Raw genomic sequence first — 25,610 nt, 5'->3', positions numbered from 1 at the left:
GTGTGTTCCCAGCGTTACACAGCATCCACCACAGCCCTGCAATGGTCCATAGAGATAACTGGGGACTCTGCAGCGAGATTCAAAATGGCGATCTTCATGGGTAACACGAGTACGATATGTTTCACAAAACGAGCGGTTTTTGGCTTTAGGAGAAGTTAATCGCATCTTTTGTGGGGTTGGTTAGGAGGTATTAGGTAGGCAGGGAAAGGATTTTGCCCCGATAGAGCAGAATTTCGGCCAAAAAGACCGTGTTTTCGTTGCGGTCCGGATCCGGATCGCAGAGTCCCCAGTTATCTCGATAGACCGTTGCAGGGCTGTGGTGGAGACCGTGTAACGCCGGAAACACAGACCTGTACGCAGGGCTAAGTTTTTTATACGCTTGCATGCTAACTACTAGTATGTGAAAACAGCGGGAATAAAAAACACTCATAAACGAAAGAGCACTGCTTATAAATAACTGTCAGTAAGACGGGTGTCTACTAAGAAGTGTACAGCCGCATGTAAGCCCCTCTCTTACGTACCCTATACTGCTTTTTTTCCACTTGCGCTGTCGACGACTTTACGGAGAAGCTAGACTGGCAGATTGTGTTAATTGCCAGTGAGGTAACATAATCTGCCAGTCTGGCTTCCTACTTTTCTATACATAGCATGCGGCGGCCGCTATGTATCGAAACACACGGAACCGTGGTAGGCCTATATCAAGAATCACGAAATCAGAAGGGGTGGACGCAATTTGTCACGGATTTCGTGAAAGCTGCGCCGGCAGCATCATGTGTTGCTGCGGATCCGTAGTGGTAGGGCTATGGATCCGCAGCAACATCATGTGTTGCTATGCGCATCTACAATTGCGATCGCGACGATCGCACCTGTTCATATCATCCTCCCTTCCAGCTATCTGTAGGCGGGGTAGCGTGCATCACTATGCGGTTCACCAAAAGGTCAACTCGTGGCGGGGTTGAGTCATCAAAAGATCAACCCGTGGCGGGGTTGACCTTTTGATGACCCGCGTAGCGACCCACGCTACCCAATACCCCGCTGCGTTTCCACGGCTACCTCCCTTCGCCCCTTCCCGCTGGGTTGTTACCAACATTGCCAAACTGCCCATACATAAAATGCTGCCCTCTACGTCAAAATATTTGGTATGGCTGAAATTCGGACAGGCCCAACTATTACTAGTATTAGACAACTTCCCTCCCCACACGACACAAACATCAGTGAAAGTGGTAAAAACCATTTGTTGAAATTGTGTTGTTGAAAAAGAAGTGGTACATGTTAGGACTTTTTACATTAATTCACACTTTATTTATACATACATTTAAAACATTTTATTTACACACAACATACGAAATCTCAAGTTCAAATCTTAAAACTTTTGATTCTACCTAGTACCTTGATTTTACCAACTAGACTTTTCCATCCAGCATAATGCTCTTATTTATGTGCCTGTGTACCATAATGCAATGGTGGATTTTCAACAAAATTTACAGCTGTAACTACAAATAATTATTTTACATTCGTCAATGAATGTGAAAGGTATTGCCATGTTTCACCTGTGCATCACTGTGTTTCATGCTCCATTCTTATAAGGCACCTGCCACTTTTTGCACTGAGGTTGCCGATATAACCAACGCCTTATGCAAATCATTTCGTATCACTTGTCCATCTTCAGACCAGAATCCATTTCTTTTCCAAATGATTAAAATGAAATTGACTGTGAACCAGTAAATTCAATTTGCATATAATCACACTGTACAGCTAGTACAAAGTCAAACCAGATGCAATTTTTTTTCGAAACTAAAAACAAACATCGTACTTTAGAGCTTCGATTAGCATGCGGTTGATTAATTCTTGAGTACACCCTGCATTTATTGATCTTGAAAGTACAAGCCCTTGGGCCAAAACAATAGGAACAAGTTTATGGTATGTATTTTGGACATTTGGAAGACAAATTAAAGACCCTGTAAAACCCCGCAGCAATTCACTGCATATCAGCATTGGCAGAATTTAAATTCAGAGACTCACTCTGTGGTTGAATGGACAGATCTATGTAATAATTTGTATGGTCACAATGTTTTTCTGCTTTCTAAGAAAATTCATTGTCAGCCATCGCTGCAAGTATCAGTTAATATATCATTACTGGTAGAAAACCCATGAAACTTTACTTTGATTAGTTTTCTGTTTGTAATTATGCATTTCATTTGCAGGAAACTTTCATGAAAACTATAATGCCATATAACCACTGGAATATCTAATTTCCTATCCGTTATGGAGAAAAGTTTACCACCTAGTCTCTGACATTACAACTTTTCTGGCCCGATTTGTCGAATCTCTCTAATTTCATCATTGTTAATAATATGGTCATGATCTTCAGCATAAAGTTTGAATCAAACTCGGCATTCAAGTAACTTGATCACCACAAAATTATTTGCACCTGCCTTTGAAAAATATGCATACTGAGGAAATTTCTGTCCAAAGCTGATGGCAAGTTCCGTTTATAAGGTTTTCAATCATTGAAAAGTTTGGATCCTTCACTCTGAATGGTCAGTTGCTGCATCTCCATGAGACTGGCAGCCAATGAGATGGCCAGTTTCTGCGGGTCCCTTTCAGGGCTGGTGTTGAATGCCGAGAGAGTGAAATTGATATGCGTTTCTTGGGGGTTGTAATAGACGCCATAGCCGTCGGGAACAGCAGGTCCAAAACACATCACCAAGTCAAACTTTGATGGAACCTGAATGTAAGACATGGGAAGAACAGAAGATTAGTTATTTATCAAAAAACTGGCCCTCTCTCTTCAGAAAGGTCAAAAGTTCACACCTGGCATGTTGAATCCAGGTCAGGATGAGGCTTTTATCTCAGAACATGCATTTCACACTACCTGACATACGGCCAAGAAAAATAAAAAGTTTGTTTCTCATCCTCGCACGCGTCAATTCAGACCCACCGCGTCAACCTTTTTGTCTACTCATGAGGAAATAAAATTTAAAAAAATAAACGCAAAATATGCAACGATAGTGCATTACACAGTCCTGTATACAACAGAACTGTAAACAAAATAATTGACACTAACATTCCATTCAGAATTGTACACATATGCCACTGTTATATTAAGCTGACAAAACTGTGCATTGCTGCCCTAAAAGTAAAACTGCAGAACTGTTGCTATACAAAAAAACTAAAAGAACACTGCTGTGCATTTATCTCTGCATGCATTCCTATGTTGTTTTCATGTTTTTTGTGTGTTCTTGTTGGGTGAAGAATAAAAACAAATTGAGGAGAAAAAACCTGCGTCACCTCATAATTTTTGCAATATATCTAGGATGAGAAACAAACTTTTTGTTTTTCTTGGCCTAAGCTATGTTTGATTTCACCACCATGTTTTGACCTATACCTAAATGTTATCAACTATTACATGTACTTTGCACACGACACACAGGCTGTGGTGCCATATTAGACAGTAAGATTTCAACAACATTTTTTGGGCAAATCAAAGACTGTATCGTACAGAAAAAAAATTATTAAAACATGGGGCCAATGTCCCTGAAGCTACTGTAGACATGAATACAAAATTAAGTTTTTCCTGACTGTATGAAATTATCTCATTAAGGTCATCCTAGGGATCTGTATACCAAATATTAAAGCTGTCTGACCTGCGGTTTAGAAAAAACAAGTGACCTAACAGTCGATAGAGCTCCGCCATGTATGTAGATAATAACTTTTTGTGACACATGCGTAGATGATGAAGGTGGATATCTTTGATAGCTCATTTTCTGGACGGCCTGACAAAAAATGGCAAAATTAGCTGCAAAAATACAAAATTGAAGATTCCATCATAATTTCAATATATTACATTAAGACAAACCCTAGGAACCTGCATACTAAATATCAAAGGTATCAGACAAGTAGTTTTTGAGATACAAATTTTTTGACCTAAAATAGCTAAAATTATGCCAAAAGTACAAAATTGCAGATTTCATCATAATTTCAATCGATCATATCCAGTTCATCTGTAGGAACCACTATACCAAACATGAAAGCCATCAGATGAGTACTTTTTGAGAATTTTTTGACTATAAATGACAAAAATTGCCCCAAAAATACAAAATTGTACTTTTCATCATAATTTGAATATATCATATTTTGATCATATCTATGAAGCTGTATACCAAATATCAAAGCAGTCACAAGTGGTTTTGATGAAATAAATGTTTGACCAAAAATGACAAAAAAATTCCTTAAAAATACAGTTCTGCATATTTCATCACGATTTGAACAAATCTAAGTTGGGATATCCCTAGGGACCTGTATACCAAATAACAAAGCTGTCTGACCAGCGGTTATGAAGATTTTTTATCAAAAACACTTTTTTTTGCGCTAATTTGCATATTTCCAAAAATATCAAAAAATAAAAAAAGAACGTTTTTCATAATCATATTTTGCATCTACACAACAAATATCAAATCTGTAAGTACTGCAATTCTTGATATATTTGAGTGGACGGACATCCTCACATACATACATACACACATACACACACACACACACACACACACACACACACACACATACACACATACGTACACACAGACAGACAGACAGACGAAGGATGCCGGAAGGATACCCATCCTGATAGCTTCTATAGTCTATAGTCTATAATGGCTAAAAACAGCCATAGTTAGAGCTTATGGAGCTGAGACAAATTTGCACTGATTTTACGTCAGGGCCTGGGGAGTTTTTGTAACTATTGTGGAGTGATACATTGTTAAAAAGGGGCAAGTCATTTATCACTTTTATCTGAAAGTAAATCGACTAACTTGATAAAATTTTCAATGGGAAGCAAAGGGCTAACACCATGTAAGTACTAAACGTCAACAAGAACTAATCCAAAAACCAGGCATTGACAACTGCTCCTTTAAAAAGAAAATGCAACTGCTCCTGAGAGAATCTTCTGTAAAGCCACTGGGAAGCTGATTCCTGTCAAAATGCTCTATCATAATTACACACTAATGCTTGCAAGTTCCCAAAGCTAAATTTCTTGCCACATCTACTTGAATGCCTCCCCAAAGAAAGCACTGAAAATGATGGTTTTGGTGTGTAATAGATGCCAGGCAAGCAGTGAGAAGGTAAAACTAAACCCACCTGGCTGGTTGAGAGTTTAAAATGCATGGCTATCTGATAGGCTGGGTCCGTGAAGATTTCAGGAACATTGAGTCCACTTTCTATCGCAGTCAGTTTCAGCCCCAGCAAGTGTCTGTCTATCACATCACCAAAGAGGGCCTGAAATTCAAAAGAATGATTTAACCCATCTTGCAAACACAGTACATAACTGAATTCACAGATCTTTACTGACTCAACCAACCTGATACTGATAGTGTATGTAACAGCTGTGTTTTTGACAGTGATCTTCTCTTTACCTTGATTTGAACACTGATTTGGAATGAGTTGACCGGAAAAGGGTTAAAGTTAAGTGCTGACACTTGCAACGTACAGACTGCAGACTCTGGTGTGAACTTAAAACAGACATGGTTCAAATCACACATTTTGCTTGACACAAGTTCTGCACGTCTCTTTTTGTAATCACACAGGCTTGAGGGCGCCATTGAAAAATGAAAGCAAGAATGACATTGAGTAGCCTACTTCATTGGTGTATGTCTTGTGTGCTTCAACAGCTTTCCTGAGTAGCCTGTATTTTTCACTGCGCTGCAAGAAAAAAATGTGAATCACCTAATAATCTAACAATAGTAGAGTACGGTAGTCAGAGAGTTTTCATAGAAAATTCACACAATGGTGCCTTTACTTCTTATTGGTCATTTTTTTCTCTTCGCTGATTCTTTCTTATGTAATTGTTCCAACGTTACAATTTTCTCACCTGATTCCTTTCAGTTGTAGCATTTGTTGTTATTATATGGGAAGTAGCGATGCTTACAATATTCACTTCTTTCCTTCAGTAAATATTAAATTTACATGTAAGGGAAGAGTCTGAGTAGAATGGATGATTGATCACATGAGGGTGCTTCAGTTCATGGAGCGCCCTCACATGTTCTACTTTGTAAAATAAGGCACCGTTGATGACACAGTCCCCACTTGTTAATGGGTACTTTGATTACATGTCCTAAGAGGATAGAGTCCTCTTCATTAATTGAGACATGCCCAAGTTTTGGCTAAGGACACGAAAAAATTGTAACAAAATGGCTGCCATGCAGCCATATTGGATCATATCAAGAAACAATTGACATACATATGTATGACATAGGTTAATGTCCTTGTACCAACTTTGAATAAAATCGGTTAAGATATGCCTTAGAGTATTATGGCCCTCGACAGGAAAAAATCGTAATAAAATGGCCGCAAGGCAGCCATATTGGATCGTATCACATAACAAATTGACATGCATATGTATGACATTAGTCATCTCCTTGTACCAACTTTGAATAAAATCCGTTGAAACATGTCTGAGTTATTGCTCTGTACATGAAATATCGTAATAAAATGGCTGCCTAGCGGCCATATTGGATCGTATCACATAACAAATTGACGTACATATGTAAGACATAGGTCAATGTCCTTGTACCAACTTTGAAAAAATCGGTTGAGATATGCCTGAGTTATGCCTCTGCATATGAAAAAATCGTAATAAAATGGCCACACAGCAGCCATATTGGATTGTATCACAAAACAAATTGACATGCATATCTATGACATTGGTCAATGTCCTTGTACCAACTTTGAATAAAATCGGTTAAAACATGTCTGAGTTATGGCACTGTATATGAAAATATTGTAATAAAATGGCCGCCTGGCGGCCATATTGGATCGTATCACAAAACAAATCAACATGCATATCTATGACATTGATCAATGTCCTTGTACCAACGTTTGATAAAATCGGTTGAAACATGTCTGAGTTATGGCTCTGTACATGAAAAAATCGTAATAAAATGGCCGCCTGGCGGCCATATTGGATTGTATCACAAAACAAATGGATGTGCATATCTATGACATTGGTCAATGTCCTTGTACCAACTTTGAATAAAATCGGTTGAAACATGTCTGAGTTATGGCCCTGTACATGAAAAATCGTAATAAAATGGCCGCCTGGCGGCCATATTGGATTGTATCACAAAACAAATTGATGTGCATATCTATGACATTGGTCAATGTCCTTGTACCAACTTTGAATAAAATCAGTTAAAACATGTCTGAGTTATGGCTCTGTACATGAAAAAATCGTAATAAAATGGCCGCCTGGCGGCCATATTGGATCGTATCACAAAACAAAATGACGTGCATATCTATGACATTGGTCAATGTCCTTGTACCAACTTTGAATAAAATCGGTTGAAACATGTCTGAGTTATGGCTCTGTACATGAAAAAATCGTAATAAAATGGCCGCCTGGCGGCCATATTGGATCGTATCACAAAACAAATCGACGTGCATCTGTATGACATATGAAGTAATCCTTGTACCAAGTTTGAATGAAATCGCTTCTTGCATCTCTGAGATATCTGCGTGAACGGACGGACGCACACACGCACGCACGCACGCACGGACGCACACACGCACGGACATGACCAAACCTATAAGTCCCCCCGGACGGTGTCCGTGGGGACTAATAAGGAGGCACCGTGGACCAGTGGTTAGGGTAACAGACTCAGGACGGAGGATGGTGAGTTCGAGACCCGCGGTTCAAGACCCAGTAGGTCCAGAGTAATGGACTCACTGTCAGAGGATGGTGAGTTCAAGACTCTAGCACAGTGTTGTGCCCCTGAGCAAGGCACTTTACTCCTCAGCGTTCCATTGGGGAGTTAGTGGGTTATGCATACCTCTGTAATTGGGCTAACACCCGTTGGATGATGGACTGAAAAAAAAAAAATCTCAACCAGATGAACAAAACTCACCGTCTTTTTTTCATTCAGCATTGCCTTGCAGAAATTCACTGAGTCAATGGTACATGATCTGACAGCATCAGTGCGACCAAGTCGGTATCTCCTCATGGACGCACTCTTAGCTAGCTCATAGGTGGCAGTAGGCTGACTGTAAATTCTAAGCACAAATGAATTTTAAAAAAGCGTAAGTATGACTGTTATCCACTGACCCAAAGCAACAACATAGAGCACCCAAAGTGTGTATTTTTCAGTTTCTTGTTGATTGTTTCCAAATAAATTCTTCAAATTAATGATTTAAATTGATGTACTGTTGAGTTACCTATTACACAAAATCAACTGTACTATGCACACGAGTACATGGCTCATACTGACAAGTCCGTGTAGAGTTTGTGGTGAGGTTCTTGAACCCTTGTCCCAACTTTGCATCTGAAATAACTACATTGTCCACCTGTATTTCAACTTTATCATATCAAACTTAGTTTATAAATGGTGCACTCGGATATTTGGTTGCAGATGTATGACCGCTGGGGTAAAAATTATCATATTTGGGTGAAATAATAACCAAATAATCACAGATGGAAGCAAGGTGGGTATTTTTCACCAGTTACACTAATTTTCACCTAAAAGATCTTGTATCCACTACCAAAAAACCACTGCTAGCTGTTTATAACCTAAGTGGTAGCCAAAATATCACAGCTTTATATACTCACCTGTAATACGCCAATTGCAAGGCAACTTGGATAAATGCATCAGGACTCATTCTGTTGGCCTTAGGGATGTTTTTGCCAAATGGTTTGAATTGAATGGCATGCACTTGCAGGTCATCAACCATCCTATGATGAAGAGATGTGAGAAACCCCTTTATGGTATAGCACTACAACTCTAATCAACTGAAAGGCAACAAGTGTCAGAGGCTACAACTGATATCAGCTGACAGGCAACAATGCTTGATTCAAGTACATCAGACTAACTCCTTCATTCTTTATCATCTTTGATTTACAATGGCAGCAGTTACACCTTCCTATTACCTATGGCTGCTTGATGAGTTTTGTAAACTTAAAATATATTTTACATCTTGATGGCGGAATTAATGAGAGAAAATACAGTTACACTTAACTGATTGACGTAAAAACTCACCCTGGTACAGCCGTCATTTTAACCCCAAAATTTATTTCCATTTAAACACACCTAAAGTTTGTAGTGATCAGATTCAATGAACTTTTGATGACTTAAAGGTAAACAACATTGAGCAAAGTTCTGAACAATCCATCACATCGCCAGCAACTAATCTACACCTGCAATACTCATGTATCAAGATGTTGCTCTGCGATTTCTATATCCTGTAAAAGTTCATCATTTACTTTGAATTCTAGTCGTTTCGGATCTGGAAGATTGATGGGAGCAGATTTTGGAACATTGCCCACCTTTTCTCTGAAAGTAAAAAAAAAAGGCTGTTGTTTTTTTGTGTTGCATTGCTCATTATGTAAAAATATTAGATGTAGGGCAGCGGGGCAAACATCAAATATTACGCAAAATGATTGACAACTATCGATATCTTTCAGGATCATCTTTTTACGTGTGACTTTGCGAATTTAATGATATTCACTTGGTAAAATAGCTATATGAGTTTGTTGTGCATTCACCTTCTATACATCCTTCTCTACTGTACAAATTATTCTATGGATTAATGGCTGGTCAAAAGTTCTAATCGAAATATTGGAATCTCACAGTACTTATCACACAAACTATGAACAACTAGCTGCAATTTGAGTTCATTGTCCATGAGGAAAGGTTGTAGACTTATTTTTTTCCAATTTTCAAAGGCAATTGATATAATTTTCTAACATTACATGGCAAGAGAGAAAGTGTGATTTAATGATTTCATTAAGGTAGAACGTTCCTTAGGGACAGATATTCAGGTGTTCAAATGTTTTCAATACTCCTCTGGTCTACCAATTGTGGGGGCTAATTTCCAAGATTTTGGTGTAAGAAAAAATTTTAACATCTTATTTTTCAAAAAATCCATGAACACTTCCTGTATCTTTTTCAACACTGAAAAATACTTGGCCCACATTGAACAATTTTGCAAATCACCACAATGCTATGGGGAGTTACACTGAACGATTTTGCTAATCACCATAATGCTAGGGGGTTATACTGAACAAATCACCATAACGCTGGGGGTCAAGTTGCTATATAGAAGCTAAAAAAAAAGTTGTTTTCCTAATGAAGGTAGGACCCAGTCTACGTTAAGGGAAAGAGTCACTGGAACTGTGACGGTGCAAGTACCTTGGATACAGTGTTTACATTGGTCATATGGGTCCCATATGACTGTATCCCTTTACAGGAGCCTTTTCAACTTCCAATGGTACAGTAAAGAGATGGTGCTTTGGCCAGAGCAGGGCCTCATTGGGACACAATATCACCCCTATTGCTATAACTCTAATATTTCTCAATGGTAAAATTGGAACAGTACAAAGGCAAAAGGGGGAAAGGTTTGACCTGTGCATCCTAATTCTCTGTAACCAGATCCATCCTCACCATTGACAACAATTGGGTTTGGGCCAAACCATCCTGGTGAAAGGGTTAATGGTTTACGGTAGACTGTGTACTCACATGAAAGTGAGGCTGTGATCAAGCATAGATACCATTGGCGGTCCATCAGCCAGGGAATGTTCACAGGAGATGCCGCAATTTCCTTCTCTGCCTACAATAAACTATACCATGGAAATAACCAGATCATATGTTTCTCAAGAAATTATCAAATTGAATGTATTATTTATTAATTATCATTTATTTATTTATTAATTTAAGAACATTTTCACATATTTCAGACCCTCACACTCAGTAGACATCTACTAGTCCATGCTAATGACAATTTTTAGCAATGCTTTAAGGGCCAGGTCATTTCAGTGTTATCTAAAATAAATTGATCAACTTGATGAATATTTCAATGGTAAAATAAGTGCTAACACCATTTATATACACAATATCAAAAAGGAGTAATACAAGAACCAGGGATTGAGGATTGCCCCTTTAATACATTCTGATGGAGCTCAGTGTGAAATATACATAGTACTTGGCATATTGAGCTGACTTTGATGTAGGATTTGACCTCCAGATCCAGCAAGCATGCCAATGAAAGTTTCAAACTTACTATCCAAGGCTTTTGTATATTTACCCATGGTTTTAAGAAAAACCTAGTTAAGAGATTTAGCTGTGTATTGATGTACTTCCATACATGTACAAACATAAATTTGAAGTTTTAAAGATATACAGTCAACTGTAATCTAAATATGCCCATATATGGTCAAAGGGGCATTCCTTGATATTCAAAAAGCAGCCACCCACTTAAAATATATTGGTTAGATTTTCTCTTTCCATGGTAACTGTGGCAAAATTGGAACAGGTGACAGTATACCTTTAAAAGAAGAATGTGTCTATGGAGTTTTCTATCTACATTGGTCAAATTTTCTATCTACATTGGTTTAAAGTTTCCTTGATGTAAGTTTGAGAAATACTTTGAAGCATTCTGTTTTGAGGTACATATAACCTTCACTGAAATTCTCTTCTGAAGAAATGTTTCCTTACCTGTAGCGTTTTATCGGCCCATCTATTGCCACTGTTTTTAGCACTACCTCCGCCGTGCAACATCTGACATGCAAGTCCACTGAGCCTCTGATCAACTGGGACGTTGATTGTGTGTTCATCGAGGCAAAGTACAAATATGGACCTCTCTATTGCTTCTAGAATTTTCTTGTTTGCCTTGTCTGAAATCAGAAATATGAACTGTCAGTCCTTCGACATTGAGGAGATTGAAGTAAAAGTGCCGCAGTTCTATTTGTCTGAAGTCTCTCAATAATAATTATTGCAAACACCATTGGTTTGGCAATACACAGATATGTGTATATATGTATCTGTATGTATTTGGTGTAAGGACAGACATACATTGCCTACTTAGCCACTCAGGGCAAGGGCCAGGTATAGGTTCAGGGTGAGTGTCAGATGGATTCACTTCCACGGGTAACCATCCAAGAAGCATTGTACTTGGGTTTTATACTCTCCTAAAAACACTACCGGTACTCATTGTAAAATTTTGAAAGTAAAAAATTCTGCAACGCAGGCAAAGGGGTAAAACTGACCAAAGTCTACAATTTATATCAGAAATGTCATTTATCTGCCTCCTTAAAAGGAGAGATACCTAATTTTCTGAGTTTCCTGTAGACTTTGCCCCAGGTATTCCTGTGTTCAGTTGTGAGAATACCGACTAGTCTTGCCCTCTTGGTTGACATGTTGATAATCTTCTCCAACTGTGCAAACAGCTCATCAATGCCAAGAGGTCTACCACTTGGGTAGTACACGTCTAGGGTAAAAAACTGAATCAAGAAAAAAACATAAGAAGATGTCAGATATTAACATCAGCTATTGATGAATTACATTGACGAAAATGGCAGCATTCTGACAAAGGTGTAGAAAAATGTACATATACCTTCACACATGCAAAGATTAGCATGTGACTTTCAAACACCCACCAATGACAGACCACAGTTACTTGAAACTGGTCATGTGACAGTCACACGGGTAACAGTTAGGGACCGTCTCAGATTGTCGCAGAAGTTCAAGAAACGAAATTTCTTCGTTTAGATCAAAACCCCCTCCCCCCTCCCCCTAAACGAAACTTCAAAAGTGCAAAATGTTCATGTCTGCCTGAGAGTACAATGTTGCATTTTGCTATAGCTACTAAAGACGTATTCCCCTTGCCACATTACAATTAAAGTAAACGATCAGATTTGAGTACTAACAGGGCATTTTACCGCATAAAAGTTTCATTTTATTTTACTTTCCCTTTTTGCATCTCTTGTGCTGTTCTCTGTCTTTGTGAACACGCAATTTGTACTTGGTAGGGGCGGTAAATAAGCGAAAAAATTTGACAAGGGGGCCCAGGCATGTTCAATCATATTAAAACGACTATGACCAGGTGCATAACAAGTGAGAATAAAGACATCTAGTGGTCAGAGCAGACGCTTATAAATAGCACATTTTAAAAATGATACTTTTTGTCTTTGTATATTTAATGAATGAAATGTTTAGGATACAATGTTCCTATCGGTAAATTGTGTTTGGGGCACAAACGAGATGGAAACAGTTACAAATTTGTTGGCACGAGTGTGCAGTTTTTCTTTAATTTAAAATAAACACACGAAAACTTGTGATCACAAAATAAAAGTGCGAAAGTGAAGTTCACTAATTGAATGGAGGTCAAACCCCCTCCCCCCTAAACGAATAAATTTCGCTTTTTGAACTTCTGCGACAATCTGAGACGGTCCCTTATACTCACGTGGTTATTATGTATGACTATGATGTGCTTAGTGCATTGGCCTTGTTGCCAGGATACACCACAACAGAGTCTCGCTTGGGGCCAGGGATCCGACATGAAGACAAGATTTTGTAGTTATATTGGTCCATGCATAATGGCTGTCCACCCATCATGTCAATTGGAAGATTTTCACAAGTGAGAGAAAACAGAAAAAGTAAAGGCAGGGGTAAAATATTTTATTCATGTGAAAAAGTAAAAAATGTTTTTCATTAAAGGGTCATTACTTTGTCATTTTCACACAAAGATTAAGAGTAAATTTTCACATTTGTTTGTATTTGTCTTGTTATTGAATTGAACATAGAACAGTGACAAACTCAACATACAGTGACTGCCATTGGCACGAAATAATCCTTTATTTAAAGTTGCCCAATAGCCTTCCGAAAATAATCTTGGTGTTTATTAATGTTGGTCATTTTGCTGTAACTGTCACATGACTATTGAAAACATCCACATGACCATCACATGACTGTTGACTCTCTCACCTGTCTACCATCACTTTGTAATCCAGGACACCAGCAATCAATTTAGATGCAAACCTGAATTATAGAAGAGAAAATACACAATGTCAAAGTCAAGTTTTTGTGATATCACATCTTTTAGTCACTTTTCTCTAGGCAGTATTATGGGTTTGCAATGCTAATCATGTCTGGTGCCATGGTGATCTGTTAAAGAGTAGACTCTACAAAACTTTCACCTGCAACAACAGTTACAACTGATAATGTACAAGTTTCAGGTACTTGGTTGCTGTACATTTGCATACTGTGTTAGCGCTGGGTTTGGAAAGCTGTTAGCCACTGTGGTAGTTTCAAATTTTTTTCAGCCACAGACAAATTTTATTAGTCACACACTTTTACAAAAAACAAAGCTTTCTTTAATACTATAATCTCCAATGTCGGTTGCATGCACAAGAATAAACTATCAACACATCAACCTTGTATCCACTTGTCATCATTTAAACACTAGAAATTACATGATTCTGGACTGCGATGCAAATCAACAGCAACACTGAACGTTGAGACCCCAGTTAAAATGCACTAAAACATGGAATGTTGGGACCGCTATGCAAATCGACAGCAACATGGAACGTCAATGGGACCACGATTAAAATGAACTGCAACACTGAAGGTTGGAACAGCGATGCATATCAACAGCATGAAAGCAACACTGAATGTTCGGACCGCAATTAAAATAGAGAAGTTTGGTTACACGTAATTACATTCCATCAGTACGCGTAGTGTCTTTGTTGTGCGATAACAAGATGTGTCGTACATGTGGCACAGACGTTCAGAATGTCATCAAACGACACTTCTACACGTAGTCATAATTACGTGTAGTAATTTTTAGATTTTCTTGATTTCCAGGAATTTAGACAGGAAATCTCATAAAGTATCATTGTAAATTAGCAAACATCTTTGATATCAGAAAACTCTGTAGAGTTTACATCAGTTCCAGATGTACGTGCTATGATTTTCTGACATAAATGAAATGTTGTCGTCTCATTCAACTTTTTATCTGAAGCCCTCACAAAGATTTCTCTAAACCACATAAATAACTGTATTACAGAAAATCAGCAAATTTAATGCAAGGATACAACAAGCTTGCATAGTCCTCATGTAGGGAAATTAATATTTCTTAAAACTTAGATGAATTTTTTATGTTTCTGAAAAACAAGCGACCTAGCGGCCGATATAGCTCCGCTGTGTTTATGTAGAGAATAACTATTTTTGACACATGTTGATGAAGAAGGGTGGAAATCTTTGATAGCTCGATGCAGTGGCCAGAAAAAAGTGGCTAAAATAAGCTGCAAAAATACGCAATTGAACATTTCATCATACTTTGAATGTATCACATAGGATCATCCCAAAGAACAGGTCAACCAAAGCTATCTGATGAGTAGTTTTTGAGAATAAATCTTTTGACCAAAAATGGTAACAATTGCCCCCAAAAGTAAAAATTGCAGATTTCATCATAATTTCAAAAGATCAAATTTAGTTCATTAGTACTTTTTGAGAAACGCATTTTTTGACCAAAAATAGGAAGAATTGCCCCAAAAATTCAAAATTGCAGATTTCATTATTATTTCAATAAATATTATTAAGTTCATCTAAGGAAACCTGTATACCAAATTTCAAAGCTATCACATGAGTAGTTTTGAATATACACTTTTTTTGACCAAAAATGGCAAAAATTGCCCCCAAAATACAAAATTACAGATTTCATCAGAAATTCAATATATATTACTTAGCTCATCTGTAGAAACCTGTATACCAAATTTCAAAGCTATCAGACCAGTACTTTTTGAGAAACACATGTTTTGACCAAAAATGGCAAAAATTGCCCCAAAATTACAAATTGCAGATTTCATCATAATTTCAATAATTATCATTTAGGTTCATCTGTAGGAACCTGTACACCAAATTTCAAAGCTATCGGATGAGTAGTTTTGGAAATACACATTTTTTGACCAAAACTGGTAAAAATTGCCCCAAAATTACAAAATTGTAGATTTCATCATAATTTCAATAACTATCATATAGTTAATCTGTAGGAACCTGTATACCAAATTTCAAAGCTATCGGATGAGTAGTTTTGGAAATACACATTTTTTGACCAAAAATGGCAAAAATTGCCCTAAAAATACAAAATTACAGATTTCATCAGAAATTCAATACATATTACTTAGTTCATCGATAGAAACCTGTATACCAAATTTCAAAACTATCAGACCAGTACTTTTTGAGAAATACATTTTTTGACCAAAAATTGCAAAAATTGCCTTAAAAATGCAAATTTGCATATTTCTGCACAATTTGAACAAATCTGATATAGATCATCCCTAGGGACCTATGTACCAAATATCAAAGCTATCTGACTGGCAGTTTTGAAGAAGAAGATTTTTAAAGATTTTTTTACCAGCAATGACAAAAATTGCCTTAAAAATACAAATATGCAAATTTCGCCACGATTTGAAGAAATCTGACTGAAGTCACCCTAAGCAAACTGCATATCAAATTTCAAAGCAATCGGACAAGCGGTTTTAGAGAAGAAGATTTTTTTACCAAAAACACCAAAAAATGCCCCAAAAATACAAATATGCAAATTTCACCACGATTTGAACAAACTGAAGTGAGGTCACCTTAAGTGAACTGCATATAAAATTTCAAAGCAATTGGACTTGCGGTTTCAGAGGAGAAGGCAATTGTTGACGGACGACGACGGACGACGGACGACGGACGACGACGACGACGGACGACGACGGACGACGACGGAAAATCAACCTATTTGATAAGCTCCGCGTCGCTGACAGCGGAGCTAAAAAAATATAATTGTAAAATCATCAGGAACGCGCAACTAAACCAAAAAATTCACACATGAGCACCAATATGCATACGCCATTGCGCGCCTTAGATGTACACGTAATTACATTTATGTAACTAAATCTCTCTATTGAACAACAACACAGAATGTCGAGACCACGATGCAAATTGACAGCAACAAAGAACGCATCATTGGGATGGCGATTAAAATGATACACAGAATACTGGACCATGAGGACCACGATGCAAATCGACTGCCATTAAAATATGACTGTGATTAAAATGCACAACATGGAACATCTAGACCGCAATGCAAATCAATTGCAACACCAAAGTTGTGACCATGATTAAAATGCGTATGTCTGCTACAGCAAAAGTTTCAATTCTCACGAGCGTTCTTTATGCCTGCTGTACACTAGTTATCCCGAGACAGCTCGATTGCATCTGTCCTAATTTTCAATTCTCGCGATAGTCATTTATATGTATGCACTAGACAAATTGATGTCAAATCTCTCGTGAGACTTGGCTCGATTGCAATTGCATACGTCAGAGAGAACAATGCGGAAGTAGATACAGTTTTTATGCGAATCGCCGAGAGAGAAGCGCAGATCAACAAAAGACTAAAAAACCCATTTTTTTCTTTATTTTGCCATATTTTTTAAACAAAAATCAGTTTCGCCACTGTGGCGAATTAGGATCAGTTTTTTTTTCGCCACTTGTGATTTCAATTCGCATTTGCAAACGTGGCGAATGGGAAGTGCGAACACAAGCATATATTCCATATATGGTAAAACAGAAATATAAGTCATGTTTATAGAATGTCAGCAATGCTATACAGTGTTGGCAATGCACTGTTTTAAGCATGGATATAGACTTGGTTCAAGTCTGTGATTTGTGAATGTTTGAGTGGAGTAAACGCAATGATTTGTATTCTGCTTTCATGTGAACGCGCGCGTGAGTGGACACGATGAGTAGGGTGAACGCCATGAGTGGAAACGTGACGCATTCAATCGCTGGGAAAACCTGGTGTGAGCTGCTAAATTCCGGATAGCTTTGTACGAAATAGGAGAGACACAAGAGAAACTATTATAAATGGTTTTATTTTTTTAAAATTCACCGACTTGAACCAAGTCTAGCATGGATACTATAGAGAACTTCTGCTGCTATAAATATATGCCAGCAATGTCTTTTAAGTGAAGCAAATACAAGGAGGGTTTCAACTGTACACGAGGAAGAATGAGCAGGGGAGAGCAAGCCTAGTGGAATTTGGCCAATGACCATCTAATTTTTCACCAAGACCTGTGAAATCATCATTCAGGTGGTCGTGTGTAACATGACAATGCGAATGAGATACCAGTGTATGATGAAAGCCAGTTTGGGTTCTAACTGGCAGATACATGTACATTCTAGTGAAATGATAAAACAACTTGTGAAGAGCCTTAAATACAAGCTGGAGAGATGATAAAATGTACTTCATACCAATTTAGTCCTCACAATGATAGGAGATATTGAAAAAGAAATGATCTGCTTCAAATAAGGAATACTTAAGAATATCTTATTTGCCACTTTATTTCTTTCACATTTTGCCATTTACACCAACATATCATGTACAGAGCGACTGACCTGAGTTGTTCCTTTTGGTCGGCAAAGTCTTGCAGAGGGAATGCCACACCAGGACTCAAATTGACTACCACTGGTGACCTGAAGTCTAGGTATGCCACATTTAGCCACCATTCTGACAACTGAGAAAAATACCGCCAGTGGCACTCGGACATAATGACCGCCTAGTATTATCAGTTTATTAATTACCAAAGTCAGTTTTTGTTGCCTTCACGAAATATAGCCCAAAACCAATTTTTTCAAGATCAAGGCATTTTTTTCACATTATTCCCCAAAGTTTGATCCAAAACTGAAGTCAATGAAAAATCATATCCATTGATCTAAATTATCAAAAAATTACAGAAAAAAATCACAGAAATTTGTAAAATGTTGCACTAAAATTTTGATATGGAAAAATTACAGCATTCAATATGAAATGCAAGCCTTGCCTACTCAAAACACCGTGTATTGAAAGCAATGTTATTGTTTACAAACGAATTACAGTCCAGACCTATAATACAGATGTCAACAAATACTGTACCACTGGACATACAGGTTGTACTGACAAGTGTAAACAAGGCATTCCAACATGAATTGGGGAGTAGTTTGAACAAGCTTTATTTTATAAGGCTGAACAAAAAAACAGCAAAACACATTAAATGTCTTAAATGGTGGAACTTCAATAATTAAGAGTTGGACAGCCCTTTTTCACTTTAATTACTTAGTTTTCAAATGTAAGACCGTATGACTGCTTGGCTGTAGGCTGTTTAATGTTACATTAATCTTCCTTTACAAGTTATGATCATATGACAAAACTTCCATGCTTTCTCAGAGGAGGTGTGTGTGTAGTTACAATCATGATTATCGGTTACCTCTCAAAATCTGCCACCACAGGGAACACAAATTGAGGGGTCTGTCACGCAACAAGCATGTACCGGTACATGAATATCATTAGAAACAAAGGCTAAACATTGGTACAGCAATTTTATCCCAATTCATTCAAGATTTCTTTGTTAATAATATCATGAAATATAAGGTTCCTTGACTTTTTGAAACACAGCCAATATTTGTACTCCATAACTCATGTATTAATCAGGACAGATAACATTACTGATTTCATTTTTCAAGGCCACTGTAATAAAATGTCCCATTCTTCATGATATTAAAATTATGAAATCAAGAAGTGCATGTTTCTTCAGCAAATATTTAGATCTCATGATAAAAGTCTGTGTTTCAGTACCTAGACTGGTCACTTGATAAGATTTAAGGCGGAAATCAACTAGTCTTCCTCCTTTGGCAATTTGAAATGAAGTACAACAATACTTTTGCCACATCATATTCCCTGATTCAACTGTTTCTCTCAGACAATAAAATTTCAATCCATTGCTATGTCATTAAGGGTAGATCGCACCTTGGGGACAGATATTCAGACTCTCAAACTTTTACAATTCTCTTCTGACAAGCGACCTAGCGGCCCGATATAGCTCCGCTGTGTTTATGTAGAGAATAACTATTTTTGACACATGTTGATGAAGAAGGGTGGAAATCTTTGATAGCTCGATGCAGTGGCCAGAAAAAAGTGGCTAAAATAAGCTGCAAAAATACGCAATTGAAGATTTCATCATACTTTGAATGTATCACATAGGATCATCCCTAAGAACATGTCAACCAAAGCTATCTGATGAGTAGTTTTTGAGAATAAATTTTTTGACCAAAAATGGCAACAATTGCCCCCAAAAGTAAAAATTGCAGATTTCATCATAATTTCAAAAGATCAAATTTAGTTCATCTATAGAAACCTGTATACCAAATTTCAAAGCTGTTAGACAGGTACTATTTGAGAAACGCATTTTTTGACCAAAAATAGGAAAAATTGCCCCAAAAATTCAAAATTGCAGATTTCATCATTATTTCAATAAATATCATTTAGTTCATCTGTAGGAACCTGTATACCAAATTTCAAAGCTATCAGATGAGTAGTTTTGAATATACACATTTTTTGACCAAAAATGGCAAAAATTGCCCCAAAAATACAAAATTACAGATTTCATCAGAAATTCAATACATATTACTTAGTTCATCAATAGAAATCTGTATACCAAATTTCAAAACTATCAGACCAGTACTTTTTGAGAAATAAATTTTTTGACCAAAAATGGCAAAGATTGCCTTAAAAATGCAAATTTGCATATTTCTGCACAATTTGAACAAATCTGAAATAGATCATCCCTAGGGACCTATGTACCAAATATCAAAGCTATCTGACTGGCAGTTTTGAAGAAGAAGATTTTTAAAGATTTTTTTGCCAGAAATGACAAAAATTGCCTTAAAAATACAAATATGCAAATTTTGCCACGATTTGAACAAATCTGACTGAAGTCACCCTAAGCAAACTGCATATCAAATTTCAAAGCAATCGGACAAGCGGTTTCAGAGAAGAAGATTTTTTTACCAAAAACACCAAAAAATGCCCCAAAAATACAAATATGCAAATTTCACCACGATTTGAACAAACTGAAGTGAGGTCACCCCAAGTGAACTGCATATAAAATTTCAAAGCAATTGGACTTGCGGTTTCAGAGAAGAAGGCAATTGTTGACGGACGACGACGGACGACGGACGACGACGACGGACGACGACGGACGACAGACGACGACGGAAAATCAACCTATTTGATAAGCTCCGCGTCGCTGACAGCGGAGCTAATAAAGCTCTTCATGTGAGAAAACATTTCACCGGTTTAGTTTTCTGAAAATCAAAAGTTTTATTTTTTCTCCATAGACTTAACACAGGGATGGCAGCCATTTTGAATTTTAAATATCGGTAAATCTTGGGTTATTTGTTTCTCTAGCACCAAAATTTGCATGGTGACCCCGATTTTTGTTCTTGATTTACTAAGAAAATGGCGAAAAGTTTCATTAAGGAAAGTTTGAGCGAAAGTGTAAATCTTTCACTTTTGAGGTGCATACTACCTTCAGCTATCAGTTCCTAATTTAGGCAAAAAAGATTTGCAAGCAATTTCATGGAGAACAGATGACAAGTCACTTACCCAGCTCTCTGCTTTCTGAGCTCTCTGCACGAGTTTCATTTGAAGGCTTTCCCCTAGTCGGCCTGGTTTACCAAACTCCTCCACTATCTGGCAAGATGACAACACAACATACATGTCAGCGTTTTTGTTAAGGACAAACCCCAATTAATGTTACCGGATTCCCCATCATTTTACCAGGGCTCCCCTTGGTATATCAATGCAATCATATTTAGGGACAGCAGAAATGTTACTGGGGCTCCCAAATCATTTACCAACATTCCAGAACCTTAGCATAAACTCTCCATGTGACAACTTCAACTTTTCTGGTATCAATGACTTTAGTGACAATCACGCGTACGGTATGTGAAACCATGAACCCCCTCCTAAATAGAAGATTTAACCCCTTTAATCACTGCATATTGGCAGAATCCCAGTGTTTTCTTGGGAACAGTTAGACCTCTGTACAGGAACATGGGTGTGGAAGGGTGAAACACCCCTGCTTTTACCTTCAGAAATGCATCATCTTTTCTTTAAATCAAACTTCACTATGACAAAAAGGAAATGCTCGAATTGCAACATATGTGACGTTATCCTGGAAACATATATCAATTGCTGCCATGAAAGATGGGCCAAAAAATTATAAATCATCGATTTTGGAGTTATAGAACTTGCATAGGTAAACAAAAGTTGAAAATGTCCGTCCTCACCTGTTTAGTATTTGTGTATTCATCCTCTGAAAGCAGTGGTTGCACTGCAAGAAGGTACTTGTATAAGGTTTGCTGTAATGGCGGCACTGGTAACTTGGGCAGCGTACTTTGATGTGACAGGTACGACTTCATTATCATCGGGGCCTTGGTAGGGGCCTGCGCCGGCTTTGTCATCTTTGTGGCCGTTACAGCCCCTTGCTTGAACTGAGGAAAACACAATAAAACAAGGAACGGTAAGACATCAGACAACAATAACTACCCATCCCATCCCATCACTTGCAATGTTGTACACAACAGTCCTTGTACGATGAATTGTCATTTCCATGACTGCTGTTTTTTCAACTCTTTTCAAGAGCAGTCATGTTCTTCAATTCTTTCTGTAACTTTCCTTCCTACAGCAATACCACTTTGCCATAGCAACCACTTAAAAATTTGCCAAAGGGTTGTACCAAGATTTGCAGATTCCAGGGTTAAAACAGGGTGATAGTGTTCGTCTTTGTTTTACTTACAGTTATTTGCGGTGAACCGTAGGCAATACGGGAACTAGACATACTGTCTACATTGAGGAGTTGCCAACGCTGTTGGGCGTAACTGTCATCTAAGCGGTAATACCAGTTGACAACAAAGAAACCAACGCTGCGAAAATTGAAACGTTTTCTGGAAGGAGGTCAAAACAACACATCACATCCACACACATGCTGCTAACTGTCCTGAACACATCATTTGCAAGCATCGCATGTACTGATCTGGTGATGTTGTTTTGCCTATGTCTGACCTCCTTCAAGGCAATATTCAACTTTCGCAGAGTTGATTTCTTTGTATGTTTAGTTCCCATATTGCCAACGGTTCAACACAAACCACTGTAAGAATACTGGCAGAGAACTGATCAGGTGGCAGATTTTTAAGTATTAGAGGTGAAATTATGGAAAGTGAAAATAAAGACGGAAACACTCTGATTGGTTTTATCGAAGGAGGTGAGAAGCAATTGTTGCTTTCTGAGCTAAAGAGATAAGAAAGATAATCTAAACCACTGCTGCGGATTTGAAACATTTCTTTAATGCCAACAACAGAGCCTCGACAGCAGTATGCCCTCTATTAACCCTTTTCCTGCCAAGTCGGTGAAAATCCACTTGAAATTCGGTGTAGCCAGAATCTAAGCACTGGTGACCGTTATTCTCCCAACCCGGTGGAAATCGGGCCCTTTTTGGGTACCCCCTTTCCTGCCAAGTCGACGGCACTACGTTTTGCTATCCCCTGTGCGTTTAGGGGTCATCCGAGGAGAGGTTTTCTGACAAGGAACGCCTTTTCCCCTCGAAATGGGTTCGCAGGGAGTCGATAGACAGGGAAAGGTGCAGAAACCTGTCCGCCAGTCCCCCACACCCGAGGGGGGCTGGGTTTTTTTTACCGCTTTTTAGCGGACTTGGCAGGATAGCATCATGTGACGTTTTCTGGCGGAGTTGGACGTACTTGGCTGCCTGGCACTATAGAGATTGCTGCCGAACTTGACAACTCGGCAATGCTAATCTAGAAGGCTACCTCTTGCAAACGACTTGGCAGATATGCCGATGGTGCGAGACGAAAGTCACTTATTCAGTTGTGCGTGACTGAAAATGAGAACGTATTTTTGACGGGACGGCTCGACTTGTTCCTCCGATGGAACGGATATGAATGACTCGGAAATACCATTACAAACTGGTGTCCGACGTACTAAGCTGGGCTTCAGCTCTGCAAGTTCAAGCCAGGCAACATCCTTCACCGCCTTGGCCGTGCCATTCAATGGACGTAGCTTTGGATTTTTTATTTATTCCATCGTCCGAAGTATTGGCTCTGGTTTGCAGGCAAACGTATCCTCTTGCCGACGCATTAGTAACTACGTACGCTGTTTGCGTACAGAGAATTCAAAAGGTGACATAAGGTCAATATGCTACGGGGATACCGCCTGCAGTTAGCAGGGACTGCTTTTGTTATGCAAACCAGCTAGCAGTACAATATGGCTGCCAGGCATGTGGACACGTCGATGGCTAGAACAATGGAAGCATATTGCGTTGCACCCGTGCATCGCAAAAGTGAACTGAAGACTTGGGTGTAGTGACTGGTTATCACTGGTTAGCTGCAGCCCAAGCCATGTCGGTACAAACCCGTACCTGACTTGAGGACCACTCGATTAAGTCAGTAATGAACGGTAACACTCGTAAGCCAACTCCCAACTGAGCTGGCTAAACTACGTTGAGCTGTGCTTCAATGGCTCAGCCATGTCGTTAATACAACAGCAAAAACGTAGTTTTTGTGCTACACTGCCAAGTCGTGTAAGGTACGTATTCAATTGACCCTACCCTGGGGAAACAGGACAGGTTTGACGGTGCTTCTGCACCCCTAGCACGACCCTCACGGTCTCTGACTAACAGACCAGTGAGGTGATGTTTGTGCCTAGCGGACGTGTGTAATACTGAAGGAGTTTATTTCCGAAAAAAATAAACATGAAACGGCAATAAAATGACGCACTCCCAGGGGCAAACAAAGCTGGTGACCTCAATTTTTTTCTGCAGCAACCCTTGAGCTCTTCCCCTGTCTACGGGCATGTAGAAATTATCGAAGTCTAACACGTATAAGTACGGCTAAAACTACCCTGAAAATGGGCGATTTCTGCCAAAATGCCTGGCAGGATTACATGCAGGAGAGCCAATCTTTTGCAGGCACATATTATGGGGCGGTTTTCTACTGACTTGGGAGGATAATGGACAAGGGCGCTCGGCAGGAAGGGTTAAAGACTATTTGGCACACCATGACGCATGAATATTCTCTGTGACGCAAGACAATTTTCAGTTGAATAGGAAATTATACATTGTAACTCAAGAAAATTTCACAAATTTTTCAATTGACTCAAAAGTTTCCTGAAATCTCTTTTGTTAGAGGGCACACTGCAGGATGTGTACACTATAGTGTGACCTCTGTTCTTTCTCAATGAAAATTACCATTAACATATCAAACAGGTGCACAGCACACCTGCATGACATCAGCAGCAAATGTGCATGATGATATAACCAATAACGAGAGCAAATATTAGTACTGGAACTATGCCAAACAAATTTACATTTGTCTGCCAGAGTTCATTGAAAATTTAAGAGACCGTTAGCAAATTTTTTTTTTACTGGTCTCCTTAAGATACCAGTGTGTCAAAGGAGATCTCTTATCTTTTTGTCAGGGAAAAAATATTATTTGTCTCATGCATTTAATAACTGTAGCAAACACTCAAAATCCAGTTTCAGTAAATACAGCTCAAGAAATTATTTTCTCTTTTTTTGTTTTGTTTTTGTTTTGTTTTGGGGGTTTTTTGGTTTTTTTGTTTGTTTGTTTTTTTTAGGGGGAGCTGTTTGCAGTCTGCCATCCAAAAGATCCAAAATAAAATCTTAATCTAATGTTTGGCAGTTTAACATTGTAAAATTGATGTTGTTGTCCCCTGAACATTATCAGTCGTGCCAAGTGTAGTGCAATGAATAATGTGATGACGAGGACAGTATTTATTGTACAATATCTAGCCGACATGGAAACATTTTTTTCACCACAGCTGCAATAGGTAGGTTGCACATACAACTGGGGACAATGTTGGTTAACCCATTCCATTGTTTACCTAACTATTCTTATTGATGTAATGTGGTTGTGTGTTTCACCAGGGCGATAGATATACTACCGAGACTA

General features: G+C 38.3%; 1 protein-coding gene across 1 annotated transcript in view; it reads right to left on the bottom strand.

Annotated features, from left to right (window-relative positions):
• Nucleotides 1–1,279: 1,279 nt before the first annotated feature.
• Nucleotides 1,280–25,610, bottom strand: part of LOC139114981 (carnitine O-acetyltransferase-like) — a 27,179-nt gene continuing 2,848 nt past the window's right edge. The window contains exons 2-15 of the mRNA XM_070676889.1: nt 21,915–22,118; nt 21,229–21,315; nt 18,204–18,322; nt 13,747–13,799; nt 13,243–13,396; nt 12,088–12,275; nt 11,478–11,656; nt 10,503–10,603; nt 9,194–9,317; nt 8,597–8,760; nt 7,899–8,043; nt 5,635–5,697; nt 5,137–5,274; nt 1,280–2,728 (exon numbers count right to left, since the gene is read on the bottom strand). Of these exons, the coding sequence (XP_070532990.1) occupies nt 2,504–2,728; nt 5,137–5,274; nt 5,635–5,697; nt 7,899–8,043; nt 8,597–8,760; nt 9,194–9,317; nt 10,503–10,603; nt 11,478–11,656; nt 12,088–12,275; nt 13,243–13,396; nt 13,747–13,799; nt 18,204–18,322; nt 21,229–21,315; nt 21,915–22,118 (1,944 nt within the window). The 3' untranslated portion in view covers nt 1,280–2,503. The remainder of the gene's footprint in view (nt 2,729–5,136; nt 5,275–5,634; nt 5,698–7,898; nt 8,044–8,596; nt 8,761–9,193; nt 9,318–10,502; nt 10,604–11,477; nt 11,657–12,087; nt 12,276–13,242; nt 13,397–13,746; nt 13,800–18,203; nt 18,323–21,228; nt 21,316–21,914; nt 22,119–25,610) is intronic.

This window comes from Ptychodera flava, chromosome 16 (genome assembly GCF_041260155.1).
Source record: "Ptychodera flava strain L36383 chromosome 16, AS_Pfla_20210202, whole genome shotgun sequence".
In the NCBI taxonomy this organism is placed as follows: Eukaryota; Metazoa; Hemichordata; class Enteropneusta; family Ptychoderidae; genus Ptychodera; species Ptychodera flava.
The sequence above is the reverse complement of the archived record's forward strand: the minus strand, read 5'-3'. Positions and strand labels throughout refer to the sequence as shown.